The sequence below is a fragment of the Ctenopharyngodon idella genome, chromosome 17 (genome assembly GCF_019924925.1).
Source record: "Ctenopharyngodon idella isolate HZGC_01 chromosome 17, HZGC01, whole genome shotgun sequence".
Lineage (NCBI taxonomy): Eukaryota > Metazoa > Chordata > Actinopteri > Cypriniformes > Xenocyprididae > Ctenopharyngodon > Ctenopharyngodon idella.
The window spans coordinates 20,549,837-20,568,519 of record NC_067236.1 but is presented as its reverse complement, the minus strand read 5'-3'; the positions used below and the strand labels follow the sequence as shown (position 1 = coordinate 20,568,519).

Genomic DNA, 18,683 nt, shown 5'->3' with positions numbered 1-18,683 from the left:
AGTCAGAATTGTGTGATATAAAGTCAGAATTGTGTGATATAAAGTCAGAATTACGAGTTATAAAGTCAGAATTGTGTGATATAAAGTCAGAATTGCGAGTTATAAAGTCAGAATTGTGTGATATAAAGTCAGAATTGCGAGTTATAAAGTCAGAATTGTGTGATATAAAGTCAGAATTGTGAGATATAAAGTCAGAATTGTGTGATATAAAGTCAGAAATGCGAGTTATAAAGTCAGAATTGCGTGATATAAAGTCAGAATTGTGAGATATAAAGTCAGAATTGTGTGATATAAAGTCAGAATTGTGTGATATAAAGTCAGAATTGCGAGATATAAAGTCAGAATTGTGAGATATAATGTCAGAATTGTGTGATATAAAGTCAGAATTGCGAGATATAAAGTCAGAATTGTGAGATATAATGTCAGAATTGTGTGATTTAAAAACTCGCAATTGCGAGAAAAACGTTCGCAATTCTGACTTTATAACTTGCAATTCTGAAAAAGTCAGAATTGTGAGATAAAACGTCTCAATTACCTTTTTTATTTTTTTATCTAGTGGTGGGAACAAGCTTCCATAGATGAATGTGAGCAAAGTCTTTAGATATAGAAAGATGGTTCACTCATATTACAATGAATGGGAGAAAGTGCAATGCTCAATATGGCGGAATAAGTCCCGCCTTCTAAATAAAAGTGCCAATCGAGAGCCAAAATGCAGAAAGTCTTTTTTTTTTCATTTGGGTTCATTTTAAGCCAGCCATACAGTCATTTTTAACCAATAGTTGGGTTAAATAAAACTGCCCAGCAAGTTGGGCAAACATTGCAGAAAAATGCAGAAAGTCATTTTTTTTTTTTTTTTTTTTTAAAGCATTTTTTTATTTATTCTCTATTGATTTTGCTATGGGATTTGTTGACAGTCTGTTCTTATGGCATGAATATTTAATTTATTTAGTTATTATTTTACTTGGAGCTCACATTCAGCATGAATCATCTGGGAATTTGCACTGTAAATCATCTGTGACTGAAATGTATGATTCAACCCTCTACAAATCCTGGCCATACTTGTCGATTTAGTACTTGCAATGTACAATATATCTCTTATGTCTTATTCATCTCTTCATCAATACTAGAATAAACCTCTATGGCCTCGAAGATTTGATCAGGAAATGTTTCGTTCTTGCATCATGAACTACAGAGTTTATTTTACCACAGTGAGTCACTCCAGCAACAATGGCTCGGTTCAGAATAGAGTCCTCATGTACTGCTGACCACATACTGTGCGCTGTTACTACTCTATTGCTGCTGCATGCTGATTTTTAAAAATAGTTTGCGAAAGCTTGTGAAATTATAGACAATAAATGTTTCAACCTGAAGCATGCTTGTCAGGTGACCTCCCTGTGGAATTATTAGGGGCCAAGCACCGAAGGTCTAGGGAAGTCTATGGAAGCCCATAGAACCACTTGCAGGAAAGTTGTGAAATTTGGCACACTGATAGACGCCAGTCTGAACTGTCACTACAGCAAATTTGGAGTCTCTAACCGAATCTTTCTAGCACCACCAACCGTCCTAACTTGCATTTATATTTATGCTAATAACTTTTGAACCGTAAGGGCTAGAAACTCCTCTGATTCCTTGGCTCAAGACAATTCGATTGCACCATATGACGTCATTTGCCATTTTGAATTTTCCGAAAAACCTACTTTTCGAACTCCTCCTAGCCCGTTTGTTCCGATTTTCGCGAAAATTGAACCAGATCATCTTCAGATCATGGCAACAAAAAGTTGTGGGATTCAAGTTGATTTCTCAAACTGTTTTCGAAAAACGTGCGAACAAATTTTACTGTTGCTTGCAAAAATAGATGTAAGCTTTATATCCTCAACGCTTTAGTGTATTCAGACCAAACTTGGTCCATGTCATCACAAGCATGACCTGAGGTTACATGCTGCGTTTCGGCACACTGCCACCTAATGGTCCGGAGATACGAAAAATGGCTATTTTTGCTTATAACTTCTGAACTGTTTATCCAAAAATCATAAAAGTGGTGTCATGCCAAGTCGAATGATATCCAGTTTTCCCATATTGGCCATTTTGGGCGTTGGCCATTTTGAATTTTTGAAAACATAGGTCATTGGCTATATGCTAATGGCCAAATGTCAAAATTTCAATAGTAAGTGGCAAAAAATGCAATCAAAGTCAGGTGTGGGTAATTTTTTATGTGTTTATACATATAAATGTCTATAACTCCTAAACAAAATTAGATATTTACACCAAATACTTATGTATGGGGGCACACTGAGGAAACAAAAAAAACTGCACCACTTGGTGGCGCTATAATTGAACAACACATGAAATTGGCTCTGACTTAAGCTTATTTTCGTTATTATTTTTATTTTATATATATTTTTATTGTTATATTAATTGTATTAATTATTAATTTAGCAATAATTTATTAGTAGTAGTAGTAGTAATACTTTTATTTTTTATTAGTTTATTATTGTTATTATTTTAATTTAATTTATTATATATTATGTATTTTTCCTTTATTATTCCCCTTTCTATTTTTTATTTTCCTTTATTATTTTTTTTATTATAGTATAGTATTAATTTAGTAATAATTTATTAGTAGTAGTAGTAGTAGTAGTAATTCTTTTTTATTAATTTATTTTTAATGTGTCATTGTTATTATATTATTATTTTTAGTAGTAGTAGTAATACTTTTATTTTTTTTTATTTATTTACTCCTTAAAATTGTATATATTCATTATATTATGTAATGATTAATTTAGTAATAATTTATTATTATTATTATTATTATTATTATTATTTTCATAAATAAATACACTAATAATAACCGTAAAATCCAGCTATTTCATGCATACAGAAAATCTGCTCACTGTAAAAAATCAGTTTGATTTCTGTCATAGTATGCTTATGCCAGTGTTGTACTTGTATCAGTGCATTTAATATTTCATATTCTTTTTTATCCTCCTCTTCTTCTTCCAGATCGAACAGTTTTGAAGTCATTGCCTTAGATGGAGTTTGCACGCACGTTCTTCAATTTTGCACTGCAGGAGAAAGCACAGACTGGCTTCAAGCAATATCAACCAACATCAACGATTTGATGCAGGAGAGCGTAAGTAACATGGAATGATCTTCTGCGACGATTGGTGTAAGTGAAACTATGAGGGATGTCGGGTTTATGGTCCTCTGAGCTCCAGGCCTGTGTAAACTACAACTATAGAGGATGACAGAGACTTGATTATGATTATATATCAGTCAGTTAAGACTAAAACTTATTTTTCATGCATTGACATACTGCTGCAAATGCACTGGACTGAATGCCAGCAGAGTGAAGATGAAGACCATTTCATGACAGTTCTGAAATATGAATATGTAACTGGAACTTTGCTGTGTTCAGATCTTCGGCAACTTACAGAGCCCCTAAAGGGACATGGTAAGAAAAAAAGAAAATATGAGATGGGAGGAAAAATTATTTGTCAATTCTTTTGCGTTCTCTTGCAATTGTTTTGCGTTCCCCTGAGAAGCTTTGCGTTTGCTCTCAAAGAACAGAAAAGTTTTGCGAGCGAACTCAAAGTTTCTCAGGGGAACGCAAAGGTTTTGCGAGTGAACACAAAAGCATTGAGATATATTTTTTCCTCCCATCTTATATTTTTTTCATCCCCATGTACCTTTAGGTGCTCCGTAGCAACTTAAGATGATATACAGTCCATCATATCTATATATATTACTCTTTATTGGTGAATCTTACAAAGTCACACCTAGATTGTGCCAATAAGGAGTACTTCAGTCTTACTGCCATTAAGTTTGAGAATGTTGGCAGAAAACCAAACTTTTAATTCGTGAAGGCAGTTGGTAAGCGTAACAGTGAAATTTAATACTGTATTTGGAGAAAATATTACCAAGTGGGAGAAGGTAAATTAGGAACAATGGGGGACCTAGGACAGAGCCTTGGGGGACACCACAGCTAACAGAAGTTTTAGTTGTACAAAATGTGTATGGTTTGAAAGGTATGAAGTGAACCAGGCGTAAGGAATACCAGTGATACCAATAGCGGATAAACTGTTCAACAGAATATTGTGTGAAATGGTGTCAAAAGCTGCACTCAAATCAAGCAAAACAAGAATAGATAAGCACCTGCCATCAGCAGCCATTAACAGATCATTAGTACGGTTTCCGTAATATGCTTAGAACGAAACCCTGACTGAAAACACTCATATAAGTTATTATTACTAAGGTGAGCATGGACCTAATAGTGGTTGAGCAACAATACTGTGAATTGAATTTTATTAAATTTTTATTAATGCTAGTGCTAAATATTAAATAATGAAAATGTGTTAATTAGTGCTAAATATTAAATAATGAAAAATATAATCTATGATAATATAGATTCATATTATATTATATCAGTGTAGTAATAATATTTTTTAAAAATGTAGGAACATGAATAACCCAATGCAGCAATACACATTATATTATATTATATTATATTATATTATATTATATTAAAAAAGTACTTGAGCTACTGTAGCTCAACCACTGTTTTAATAATTTACTATTTTTTAGTTGCTTTCTGTAAAAAAAAAAAAAAAAAAAGGCAAGTTTCTCTAGATTCATGCTTTCTTGGACCCAATTCATAAGTCATAATGCTGCTCTCAGAACCAACCGCTTGCCAAGAATATTGCCTAACGATCTCATTTCCTGTGCGTTGTTTTAATTAGTGCGCTGATGATCCAATGGGCTTTTTCTCAGGCGTGCACTAAATGACTGTCACACAGCTGCCTGTTTTACGTGCAATTACTGCGCTTACGTCACCTAATGATGGATACAGAGTCTGATTGCTAAATGTCCAATTAAGAGCTGATTGTATGTGCGAGAGGGAAGCGGAACTGTTATTGTGGTGACCTATAACCTATAAATAGAGCGTGTGACACATGCTTGAGCAGCGAGGATGATGGGAGATGAGTGTTGTTTGACACATTCTGACCCGCGAGCGGATTATTGGCTGATAAGTCGACTTTGGCTGTGATTCACTGGCAGGCCAGTATACTGTCAATCACTGCTGACAAGCGGGACTGATTTAGAAAGAGAGCAGCCTCGAAAGCAGCTCTCTGTTTGTGCACTTCATGTTTGAACTGAAAATACAATCTTCCCTATATCTATAATGCATTATGAAGGTCTATATATATACTGATGTATAATATATGTTTTAATGCATTATGTTTTCTTGAAGAATGTCAATTAATAATAATACTTGCCTATTCATGGTTTCGCCTTCAGCAAGTGTAATGCATATCCATAAGATTTAGTCATAAGAACATGCATTATAATGATTTATGAATATTTTTTTACTGCATTATATATACTTTTTTATACTGCATACATAAGTGTTACGACAAGATTATATCAGTCATGATGTGAAATAATATTATTAAAAAAAGAATGGAAATTTATGGAAACATTTCTGAACACATGATAAATAAACATAGAAATAATATTATATATATATATATATATATATATATATATATATATATATATATAATTTCCAAGTAAATTATTAAACGATCAATAGCTAGTAATTTCATTATAGTTGTAATAAGTGATAAATATTAAATAATGATAAATATACAGATTGAAAAATATGGTCATTGATTTTGAAATGTTTTCGTTTGTTTCAGATAAAGACGGCGAATAAATACTGTTCTCCTGATGATCAGGTAGGTCATTTGTACTATGACATATTCCTCTGAATCATAGGATAGAAAGTAATTATCCTTATTGTGCCAGTTCTTTTACAGCCTCAGAATATGTCATAATCATGCCAATAACCGTCTCACTGCGATCGTGTAATGACCTCTGGCTCTTTGTTGCATTTTGATTAGTAATTCATAAGCAGCAGAGAGTAATCCAGTCATATTTACTCAGGAGAAATCCAATACTGGCAGAGGAAACCCTGCCAATGTGCGCTGAACACACAAAGATGTTGGAATTCACCGGGGTTCAGTGGGATTGATTTTCCGGGACTGTTTTCTCCTGCAGATTGTCCACATGGGTTGGGTATGCGAGCAGCTCCAGGGCAGTGACGCCGATTCGACACGCGGCTGCAGGTTTCTGGCGTTGAGAGGCTCTTCTCTTCTCATCTTCAGGAGTCCTCCTGTAAGTTCATCCATGTGTTTACAGACACTCAGTATTCAATCCTGCAGAGACGTACAGTATCTTCACACGTGGACGTGAGACAGTCAGTGGTTTTCTGGACACTCGCACCATTGTTTGGACAAACAGTTCTGCCACAAAACCACAAAGCCATTATTTGAGCTACTGTAAAGTTGCTGTGTCACTAAACTAAACAAAACATAATATAATATAACATAATATAATATAATATAATATAATATAATATAATATAGATCTGAATATATTATCTCAGCTTAATAATAATATAAAAAATGTAGGGTCTATGACTAACACGACAGAAATATTACTGTAGCTCAACTACTATATATTATATTATAATTGTAAATAATTAATAATAAATATATACACATATATGTATGTATTTGTGTGTTATAATCATATATATATATATATATATATATATATACATACATACACATACCATGTATATATTAGGGCTGTCAAGCGATTAATTTTTAATCTAATTAATTACACAATGTGACGATTAATCTAATTAATCGCAAATTAATCACACATCAAATTTGGCAGACAAATTACCTTCAAAAGATAATTTAAAGTCATTATTGTGTTAAATGAGAAAAGCATCACATGTACATTACAAAAAGTAGCTTTAGAAAAAAATATTTTATTTGATTCAACATAAAATTTATTACACAAACTTTTAGGCTTCAACGGCCATGATTGTGAATAAACGATGACAGAATTTTCATTTTTGGGTGAACTATATCTTTAATGGGTTTTTATTCATATGGAAATGATACTCATTCAAATGGCTGATTCATTCAGGAATGAAGTAAATGTCTCTCTTTATGAATGAGTCATTGAATTATTGATTGACCAATTGATTCGCTTAAAACGCAGATTCATTCAGATATAAAACAGTGCTGTGTGTTGCTCGAAGAAGCACAACAGTTATGCTCTGGCTTTATAGGTAATATTTTCTTTGGCAAAATTGAGCAAAAACATACAATATTTTGTCTAAAATATAACACAATATTAAATTCTTATTTATTGAACTGTTGTATAAAACCATTATCACATTTGCACTTGTGCTATCCAGGACAAAAACAACACTCGTGTGATATTGCTTAACTATATCATGATATAAATATGAGACAAAAACTAATACAGGGTCATTTTTGCCCTGATATCTTAAATTTTAGGGTCATCTAACTGCATTAGTCTAGATCGTGAGAATAATATCTCAGCTTGAGAATAATATCTCGCGTAGCATTACATTTACCTCAGGCAAGTCATTTAGTGTCCACAGCATGTTAGTTCACTAGAGAAATGAACTCTAGATGGGGAGCATTTATGGGAACAAATGTGGCATCAATATGGGAACCCTGAATAACATGTGAAACATTTCAAACACTAGTGAACTAGATCAGTCTGGAAACTACATCCTGCAAAAACAGTACATGTAGTATGGCAGGATCCTATTCTGAACACACCCAGTGTCTTATCTTCTAAAATATGACAACATTACCTGTCTTTTGGTGGTCTCAGACTCAGGACATCCATTCTAATTATATATAATCAATCTACTACTTTCTAATGGACTGTGGCGAGGAAAAGCCATTACCGCGGTGGCCTCGCACACATACGTTATTTGTGACAAATGCTGTATCTTTGCCATTAAGCCTGAAGACACAGGTTTCATCAGTTATGAAATACAACCCTGTACTTTGTGTTGGCACTGTTTTGTGTGCTATTTTAGTGTCTGCACTTCCTAATGCAGTGTGATATTTAGCTTCAATTCACCGTCGTCCTCTACGTGACTCTGTTATTGGTGCATTAACATTATTGTAAGTGGTTTTGATAAATTTTGTGACCAAAATAACACTGTGCTGATATTTCTTGCCATTTCATTAACTGTGCATTACTGAATTAATAAAGGGAGAATTGTAAGGAAACATAGCATTTAACATGCCTTAAAGCCAAGCGAGACATTCAGCAAATTCATTAGCATCTCATTATGTTTCAGATTTACGTCTGTGGTGCTTTAGCTCTGCATGCACAGAGAGAACAGACTGTTAAATAAGCGTTATGTCTCTCTAGGTCATGAAGAGGTAATTACTTCAAACTTTTTCATACGCATGAATTTTAATGTAAATGGCAGCATTGAAATCTATTTCTGAAGGCAAAAAAACAAGACAAGTGACTGACCAGTGAATCAGTAGAATCTCAGTGTCCGAATAAACAACACCAGTCGCATCTTTGTGTAGTTGAGTGTGTAACTGTAGCTTGTGTTAACTGTTGGTTAACAATCTTGACCTAAAAGATTGTAAGTTCAAAAACACAAGGGTTGATCCAGACACCTCACCATTGTGTCTTAACCTCAGGTTACTGCAGGGAGACTGAAGTAAACCGCTAATTGCCTGCTGACTGTGGATGTGTTGTTATGTAACATCATGATTTCTTTCTGTGTGTCTGTATCAGGTCATGGCGTCAGACTGGGCTCAAGCAGAGGCTAGTTTTCACCTCTGTGAGGTTCTCTTTAAGGTTCATAAGGTACAAACACACATGGATGGCTTCATCAATAGATGCTAGTTGCTCTGTATGTGTATATATTAAGATGTATCATGGCCATATTCCAGGATGACAATGTCAAGATTCACTAATGTTAAAATTGTGAAAGAATTGTTGAGATGGAGCATGAAGAATCATTTTCACACATGAATTGGCACTGACCTTAACCTCAGTGTAAGTTTTTGGGATGTGCTGGAGGAGACTTTACAGAGTGCTCACCTCTTGCATTGTCAATACAAGATCTTGACCAAAAAATGATGCACCTCTCGATGGAAATAAATGTTGTGATGTTATTTCCATCAAGAGGTGCATCAATTTTTGGTCTACATCTTGTATTGATAATGCAAGAGGTGAGCACTCTGTAAAATCTCCTCCAGCACATCCCAAAGACTTTGAATGAATTTAAGGTCTGGACTCAGAGGTGCCAATTCATGTGTGAAAATGATTCTTCATGCTCTCTGAACCATTCTTTCATAATTTTAACCCTGGTGAATCTTGACATTGTCATCCTGGAATATGGTCATGATGTGTCTTCCTACATGGTTGTTTAAGAAATGAAAAGCTACACACTCCGTCTTTAAGGGTTAAAAGAACCGTTGCCAAACATACAACATGCTAGAAACATAATAATCACTGTAATAATGATCCATTCATAGATTCTTAAGTATTTGCATTCTTAAGCAACTTTTTTTTTTGGGCAGGCAGTGTATATGTATATATAATATATAATATACAGTAGTCAACATTTGAAGTGGATCAAAACCTTTCATCAAAGTTGTACTAAAACCTTCTTCTTATGACAACTTTGATGAACTTTTTTTACTTCAGATGTTCAAATATTTTATGTGTCAAAAATACACAATCGTTCAAAAGTTTGGAGTTTTTTTTAAAGAAATTAGCACTTTTGTTCAGCAAAAGTGCATTAAATTGATCAAAATTGGCAGTAACGACATTTATAATGTTACAAAATATTTTATTTCAAATAAATGTTGTTCTTTTGAACTTCCTTTTCATCAAAAAAATTCTGGAAAATAAAATACATCATGTTTCCACACAGATATGAAGCAGCACAACAGTTTTCAACATTGATAATAATCATAAATGTTTCTTGAGCAGCAAATCAGCATATTAGAATGATTTCTGAAGGATCATGTGACACTGAAGACTGCAGTAATGATGCTGAAAATTCAGCTTTGATCACAGGAATAAATTACATTTTACAATATATTCACATGGAAAACAGTTATCTTAAATTGTAATAATATTTCACTGTTTTTACTGTATTTTTGATCAAATAAGTGCAGCCTTGGTGAGCTTAAGAGACTTCATACCATGATGGTGTATATATTTATATTTTTCAGTAAACATCAGGTTTTTAAAAAAAAATTATTTATGTGCTTCACGTTAGACCTTAATTCCAATCTTCTGTGTCTCTTTTTTTTCTGTCTAGCTATGGATAGCCGAAGACTGCTGGATACAGACCAAGTTTTATATGGGCCTCCAGCAGGACGGTGAGCTGCGGGACAGTGAACCCTTCTGCTTTAGTGTGCTTGTGGGTCACGGCCAGAGCTTCTGCTACAGCGTTGAGCTGGGCTCAGAACTGGTGCTGTGGGAGAAAACATTTCAGAGAGCAGTGTTCATGGAGGTGCAGAGAGTACGGGTGAGTACTGACACTGAAATCAAAGAGTTGAGCAAACTTACAAAACTTTACCAAAACTGGGAACAAATAATTAATATTGCATAACGGTATACAAACATGGCGGTTCAGTACAGGTTCGATACAGCAGGGGGAGAAAACTAAACATAAAATGACTTCTTTTCCTTCTTTTTATTAAACAGTGGTTTATTGAACAAATTGTCTCTCTCTTTAAATAAATTCGATTATAATTAACATTTTCTTCAGGATAAAAAAAATCGATCTCAGCTAATTGCTGTAAACTATTAACAGGAAACCCATTCTTGCACATTAATATAATATTAAAGGTTACAGTTAACAACAGAGCACAAAATATTAAATTCAGTGGCTGTTTATTTTTAGATATTATAATCAACATGCAAATAAAAAAAGTAAATTGCACATAAGGCAGGTTTTGCATTAACTTCTAAATCTAATTTAGTTTCAATTATTTTTTTTACTCCAATTCATTTTTGAAATATAATCATTTACACACTTACTGTCATAACCTGTTTTCATGACAAATTTATTTAAACATATATTAAATAAGATATTACTAATAGGTAAATATAATGAATATATAATCTAATATAGTGCATATATTCAGTGAAATGCTCCCTCTAGAGTTCATTTCTCTAGTGAACTAACATGCTGTGGACACTAAATGACTTGCCTGAGGTAAATGTAATGCTACGTGAGAGATTATTCTCAAGCTGTTTTATTGATGTCTTTCCACAGTTGAAACACTGGTTGAGAGATTACACGTAAACATATCTATGCATAGATCGTCTGTTCTTCTTCTTCAGCACCTTTTCCTGTTGTGGCGGTTAGCAAACAGCGTTGCGTTACCAAGCGTGCCCCTTCTGGATTGGAGTGTGGATCGCCTGTGACTGACTGTATTCGTGTGACTATGTGCAGCATTGTTAATAAAATACTAAATAATAGTTTAGTCCAAGTCCAAGTGTGAATATAGAAACATTTGGATTCGTGCCGAATGAGAGAGGAGCCCAACAGCGGTTTCAGTTTCACTTTAAACAAAATACATTTTTTGTACTGTCTGACCCGGTACATGCGACATAATCAGGTGCGACTTATTTTCCAGAAAATATGGTATAGGCTAAATTATAAAATTGTGCTTAATTATTAAAAAGTGCATATTTACAATTGGAGATATACGGCAGTAAAACAATTATATTGTGTTCAGTACTCCCACCCACAACTGACTTTGGTTATAGGCTAGGGAAAATTTTCTACCTTATAAGTTTGAGAAAGTTTGGTTTAGATTTTTGTGATGTGGTGTACAGTTCTTCACAGATACTTCCAATCTCGTGCTATGGGCACTGCCATTAATACAGGCATTGAAAGGTATTTTACGCTATATTTGCTTCTGCTTTTTGTATGCGGAAGTGTGATAAAGGATAAATTATCTATTATAGATCAGATAAAGGCATAATTCATACACTTCATGTTCAAAATATGTTGTTTTAATGACATATCTCGTTATTATGAGAAAATTTTAACAAGAAAAGTGTCGTTTTAACAGCTTATTATTACAAGATGTCGTTTTAACAACATATCTCGTTATTACGATCTAATTGAGTGGAGAGAATATTATGTTTGTGGCAACAATGCGCCATCGTAGTATTTGCCAATATTTTGCCAAAAAAGAATTATTGTCTAGACAGGATGATTTTCATTAATGCATTACAGTAATATGAATGAAGCAATGCTGTACATTTTTTGCATTACGGTAACAAGAATGCATCTTAATTTAAAATATATATCCTGTCAATCAGTATTATGGTTTTAAAATGCCTCTTCAAGAGATTAAACACATAGAAAGCGGTATATGACAAGTGAACCATTGATTTCTGCATCTGTCAGCACTGCAATGCAATGCATATGAGAGCGCGTCTGTGTCTGATTTGTGCGTTTCAAATGTTATTACTGCTTTAATTAAATTTCTCTGAAGACGCTTTTCTGTGAGACCTCTCCTCATTGAGCCGTTAAATTACCTCCACTATACAAAGGTCTAGCGCATCTCTGGTGTCGCCATGAACTCCTGCAGGGCAGCTATTATGAAGTATATGCTAACATAAGTTCATGGGATGAAGGGGATTTAAGTCTCAGCAGCTCCAGAGACTTGCGTTACTCACATTTAAGTAATCTTAAATACCACCCGGGGTCAAATGCAGAGCGTCACATTACGGCTCTCAAAGTTTCGGCGACCCTCGAACGAATCTCTAGCACGCAAGTGTGCATTACTACAGGATGTTTATTTATGGCTCATCAGCATTATGCCGGTTTAGCGCTCTGCCAGCGGCGTGTTGGTCTCTCTGCGGTGTTTAATCAGTGGTGATTCGCTCAAACTTTGGCTTAGTGGAGCAGATTAGTGGCTCTCTGGATAAACTGCAAATCATATTCCATGCCAGACATCAAAATCCTCATCTAACACAACACTAACGTTTTATTTGAGGCTAATTGAGGGAGTAAAGGCCACAAAAAGGCCTAATAGGAAACGCTCAAATGGCCCATCATGATATGCTGCCAAGTTCTGACAGCGAAATTTACTACATGTGTCCGCTTGATCTTAATTCCAAGGGCGATTATTTCAAATGGCCTTTTCATGTCCTTGAAAGGCACGACATGAATGAGACGGTCTGTGATGTATTTCTTTGTGAGTGTCGCTCACTAAAAGCGCTCAAAGAGGGGGTAGACCAGCGTGATGCTCACTTTCACATGAAATTCACACCAAAATTACAGCTCGCAATGGCTGACGTGACGAGTTTGACCTTTGTAGTTGGGCTGCACAATATTGGAAAAAACTTGCCATTGCGATATTTTGTTTTTCAGCAATATGCAGTCTATTGAATTGAATTCTAGAATGGTTGGGGTGATTTTGTTGGGAATTATTATAATTTTTTAACACTTTTTACTCGTGTTTGTAGTTCTGAACTGAATCCTCATCCAAAGCGCAATGGGTTGTGGGCAATATTAGCCCTTATAGTGTGCACGGATCCACACTTTGAAAATCTACCGGAAACAGTAGACCATCCAGGGACTTTTGTCATATTCTTTTCAACATACTATGCTTTGGGACACACTTATTTTAATCTCACATACTATTTAGGATGGATAGTATGGACATTGGGACGCAGGGCAAGTGTGCTGCACAAGTCCTAAAAAAGTAAGGCCAAGGTGATCGCGCCCAGGTGATTGGTCTCAGTATAGGTCATAAACCCCGCCCTCTCCATGTAATCTAATGGGATGTGAGACAAACTAAACAATTAAATTACACTTCAAATCAATTTTTTTCCAAAGGTGGTTTTGAGTTCACTACTGCGCAGACTCGTTTTCCGAGTTCACTACTGCACAGACTCGGGTTCCGAGTTCACTACTGCACAGACTCGGGTTCCGAGTTCACTACTGCGCAGACTTGTGTTACGAGTTCACTACTGTGCAGACTCTGGTTTTGAGTTCACTACTGCTCAGACTCAAGTTCCCAAGTCACTACTGCACAGACTCGGGTTCCGAGTTCAATACTGTGCAGACTCGTGTTCCGAGTTCACTACTGTGCAGACTCTGGTTTTGAGTTCACTACAGCACTGACTCTGGTTCCAAGTTCACTACTGCACAGACTCAGGTTCCGAGTTCACTACTGCGCAGACTCGAGTTTCGAGTTCACTACTGCGCAGACTCGGGTTCTGAGTTCACTACTGCGCAGACTCGGGTTCGGAGTTCACTACTGCGCAGACTCGGGTTCAAAGTTCACTACTGCGCAGACTCTGGTTCCGAGTTCACTACTGCGCAGACTCTGGTTCCGAGTTCACTACTGCGCAGACTCGGGTTCGGAGTTCACTACTGTGCAGACTCGTGTTCCGAGTTCACTACTGCGCAGACTCGGGGTCAGACAAAGGAGACATGGAAAACGTGCAGTGTTGGGGGGCCCCAGGATTGTGGTTGGGAACCACTGCTCTAAACACTGGATTGTGCTGCACACGTGTAAATGAACACAGTGTTTTGCTTCACACTGAAACCCTCAGAGGGCTGATTTTTGTAATGCAATCTGCTTTAAATTGTAAACAGGTGTGTGCTAACAGGAAGTTGGTGTTCTTCAACCTTATAATGGTTTAACTAGCCACTTTCACACATCTAACAGCAGATTTCTGTGTTGTATATCTATTGATGATAATAAAGCTGAATAAACTTGACTTTATTCATTCACTTTTACAGATATGCATTTGGCAGATTTTATCCATTATATTGAACACTTTCGGTTCATGCATTCCCTGAGAATCGAACCCATGACCTTGACGTTGCATACACCATGCTTTACTGTTTGAGCTACAAGAAATCATCTGCACTGGAAATATATTGTGTATACATGTCTTCTATAGGTCTTTATGTTTAAATGTGTAATTTATGACATTTCTTTCCGACACATAACTAGCTAAATCAAGGTAATAGTTTTTCTTGTGAAGTGATTGTGTCGGCACCTTCACAACTTGAATGATTGGTTCAGACTCTTTGACAGCAGACTTTTCATGTTTTCATGACAGCCTGCCCCACATTTCTTTTTTGATTGAATACCCTCTTTCATTAAGAACTGCAAGTACTTTTCATGTTGACTATATTTCAGAAAATTGCACAGAATTGGTCTTATTCATTAAACACTGGCAATTATGTGTGATTCATTCATAATTCTATCCTTTTATAAGTTGCTGCATTGAATTGAATTAAACGGTTATTACAAAATAAGAATTTTATGAAAAGTATATATTTTTAATTATTATTTTTTGTAGCTAATACTTAGTAGAGGACCCTGTGATTTGGTCATTTAAAACATTTTCCACTAAATCCATCAAAACATGTTTATTTCATCTCAGGGTTGTAGTAAATGTCTATTCAAGGTTTTTTGAAGCAAAACACTTGGTGCATTTTCCCCCGTTTGCTGAAAAGCAGAGGGTCAGAAAGCAGCCCTGAGCCCGCAAGCTGTATTATGTTGTACCCTTAACCAGACATTTATAAATAATACAAAGAAACGAAGCTGTCAGAAACAATTTCAATCACTGCAATGCTGAGATACAGAAAGGGCAACATGCAAAGCTCCCAAATTCATCCACGTGGCTTTGCAGGAGACCTTCAGTCTGTAACGCACAGGAAACGCGGCACTGATTATCTGCCACTGTCCATCCAGAACACTCACCAACCAGCTCAAACCCCCTTAAGCTCTTCATGTTGTGCACAGTACGTACCATTAGACGACAGTGTGACAGTTTTATGAGGCAGCGTGAAAGATCTTATAATCATTTTATATGGCGCATTCATGTGGGGAAGTCAGCGGGAGTTCAGGATCACGACTTCTTCGGGTTCAGTGAGTTGCGATCTTGTTTAAATGAATGGATAGTTGGTCCTAAGGCGAGATCTTAATCTGAAAATATCCACTTTTGATATGAATGAAGACCGTAGCGCTCATTCAGAGCACATTAAAGGAGATTTTCCTACTAATTCACAGTGTCAAAACTGTTATAGCTGGGATGAAAAACGGCTGGTGTCTATTTGGCACTGCATTACCTATATAAAAGCCTATAAAAAAGGTTGGGTTCGATTTTAATTATTTTTATATTGTAGTACTTTCACATTGACTCTCCAAAATAATGTAGAAACAACATAAAGATGGTATATTTTAAATATTTGTTTAATGGCATCTTTTTACGAAGCACTATGAATCGAGGCCCGTATCACAGATACTGTTGTCTCTATTAAATAGATATTTTATTTTTTTCTCAATTTTATCCATTAATTTTGGCTATTCAACATTGTGGTATAATTAAAAGCAATTGAATTTTTTTTAATATTTAATATGCTTTAAAAAATATATAATTTTTAATTGAAGTGAACTTAAAACCATCTTCACATAAATCTATTGTAATAAATGTCAAATTTACCTGTGCATTTAATATATCAGGGCTTAACACTCAAGGTTTTTTTTTCTACTGGCAAAAAGTTATTGTTTTTTATGTAAGCTTGTAAACAGTGTTTTAAGATGTTCAGGTAGGTCTAACGCATAAATACATAGAGAAATTGAATAATTAAACACTGCACAGTCTTCACTGCATAAATTATAAATTGAATATAGATTAATCCTTATTAAAGCTACAAAAGTTATTCAGTCTAGAGCAGTGAGTGATTTTTCTCTCTTTTGTTCTTTGATTAACATTACGGACAGACAGCAGCAGGTTTATTAGGCTGCTGTCACTTTACGAGCTGACGCACATGATGCGGATCTGACACATCCTATTTTCTCACAACTCTTTCCGTTCATTTAACACTTTTTAACTCATTTGACACTGTGCTTGCAAGGATACTCGACAAACCGGGAATTTTGTGTTTTTGTGCATTTAAGTGTGAAAGAGAACTCAATGCAGGGCTGTCTGAAGCGGCTTTCTGTGTGCTTGTTTCGGGTGTTTGTTCACAAAGAGCTGCTTCACAGACAGATTTGTGTTTATTTTTTGCGTCTTATCGTGCTTGAATGGTTTAATAGCACTAGAATGAATGATAGCATGATCATATATATAATGCTCGCCAAAAGGCGATGAAAAAACAGATGCTGCATTAACTGCATTAAATATAAAACTAACACGTTAATTTTGAGAGCCCTAACATACATACATTAGGGGTGTAATGGTACACAAACATGATGGTTCTGTATGTACCTCGGCTTTGAAGTCACTGTTCGGTACGGGTTTGGTACAGCAGGGGGAGAAAACTAAACTTTAATAATAATAATAATAATAATAAAACAGTGGTTTACTGAACAAATTGTATGCAAAGATGTAAATTGCACATAAGGTAGTTTTTGCATTTACTTCTAAATCTAATTATAAAATTATGTTTTTACTCCAATCCGTTGTTGAAATATAATCATTTATACACGGTGGCTGTCATTTTCATGACAGAATTATTTAAACATACATTAAATAATCAAGACATCACTAACAGGTTAAGTAAAATATAGGCTAATGAATAAATAGGCTAATATAGTGCATATATTTAGTGAAATAGTTCATTTCTCTAGTGAACTAACATGCTGTGGACACTGAATGATTTGCCTGAGGTAAATGTAATGCTATGTGAGATATTCTTAAGCTGCTTTATTGATGTCTTTCCATGATTGAAACACTGATTGAGAGAATACATTAGATATTATACATTTCAGTAAGTTGTACTGTATCTTTCAACATACCTTCAGATGTTCATTCATGTTTATTCTGTAACTAGTTTAAAGAGGAAGGGATGATCGCATTCACTCGCGCGGCCGCTGAAATGAGGCGCCTGTACAGTGATCTGTTACGCCACATTAAAGAGCGTTAAAACCCCATTTATTGTTTGAATTTCATGATAAAATGGTCAGAATTTGAAAAAAGACACTTTGTTTCTTATCAAAAGTAACAAAACGCAGAGCTTATTGTGATTATTGGTGGTTAATAGTGGTTAGGCTACAATGGTGTATTGTACACGTGCATATCAAACCGTAACTTCACTACTGAAGTTACGTACTGAAAATTCACAGAATGAATATATGTACTGTTACAGCCCTAATATATAGATGTAAAGTCTTTAATATTGCCTGATAAGAACGTTTGTGCATTATTTGTTGAGATCCCTGACACTAATGTTGCTTTTCAACAAATTTGACTAAGCTAGATGAAAGTGACTTTTAATAGTTCATGAATGATAGTTGCAGATCCAGCATTTTGTGTTCCACATCACATCGCTCATGTTATTGTCCTTGATCAATTAGGCCTTGATTGTCCAGTTCTCATTTAGGATGATGGGATTCACGTCACTGAGAGATGGATGAGTGTTTTAAAGAGCAGTGTTAACGCTCCATGAGCTTTGGTGCACAACAGCCTTCAGAGCCACTTGAGAAAGCGATTCTGTTCATTCTGCATTTGTGAGCATGATCGCAGATTATCCAGACGTGCTTCTCTGGGATGTTTGAGACGGGCTGAATGCTGGACCTCTAGTGTGGCAAGTGCTTTTTCACATTAAGAATGAACAAATATCTGCTGATGTGAGACGTTCTCCTTTTGGGATTTCACTAAGGGTGATGGAGAATTTCAATTAGTTGTTGATTAGAGGTTTGTTCTCCAGACAGCTAGATTTTCTTGGGCCATAAACATTCTTTACACAAGTGTACAAAAACAGACACAATTGGCAAATGCTTTGCAAACACACAAAAACTGAAGATTGAAGGCAG

The 18,683-nt window shown here is 35.3% G+C and overlaps 1 protein-coding gene across 1 annotated transcript in view; it reads left to right on the top strand.

Moving 5' to 3' along the window:
- sntg2 (syntrophin, gamma 2) overlaps positions 1–18,683 on the top strand; it is an 83,328-nt gene that overhangs the window by 54,430 nt on the left and 10,215 nt on the right. Inside the window, exons 10-14 of the mRNA XM_051867077.1 lie at positions 3,001–3,130; positions 5,697–5,735; positions 6,058–6,174; positions 8,656–8,727; positions 10,196–10,405. Of these exons, the coding sequence (XP_051723037.1) occupies positions 3,001–3,130; positions 5,697–5,735; positions 6,058–6,174; positions 8,656–8,727; positions 10,196–10,405 (568 nt within the window). The remainder of the gene's footprint in view (positions 1–3,000; positions 3,131–5,696; positions 5,736–6,057; positions 6,175–8,655; positions 8,728–10,195; positions 10,406–18,683) is intronic.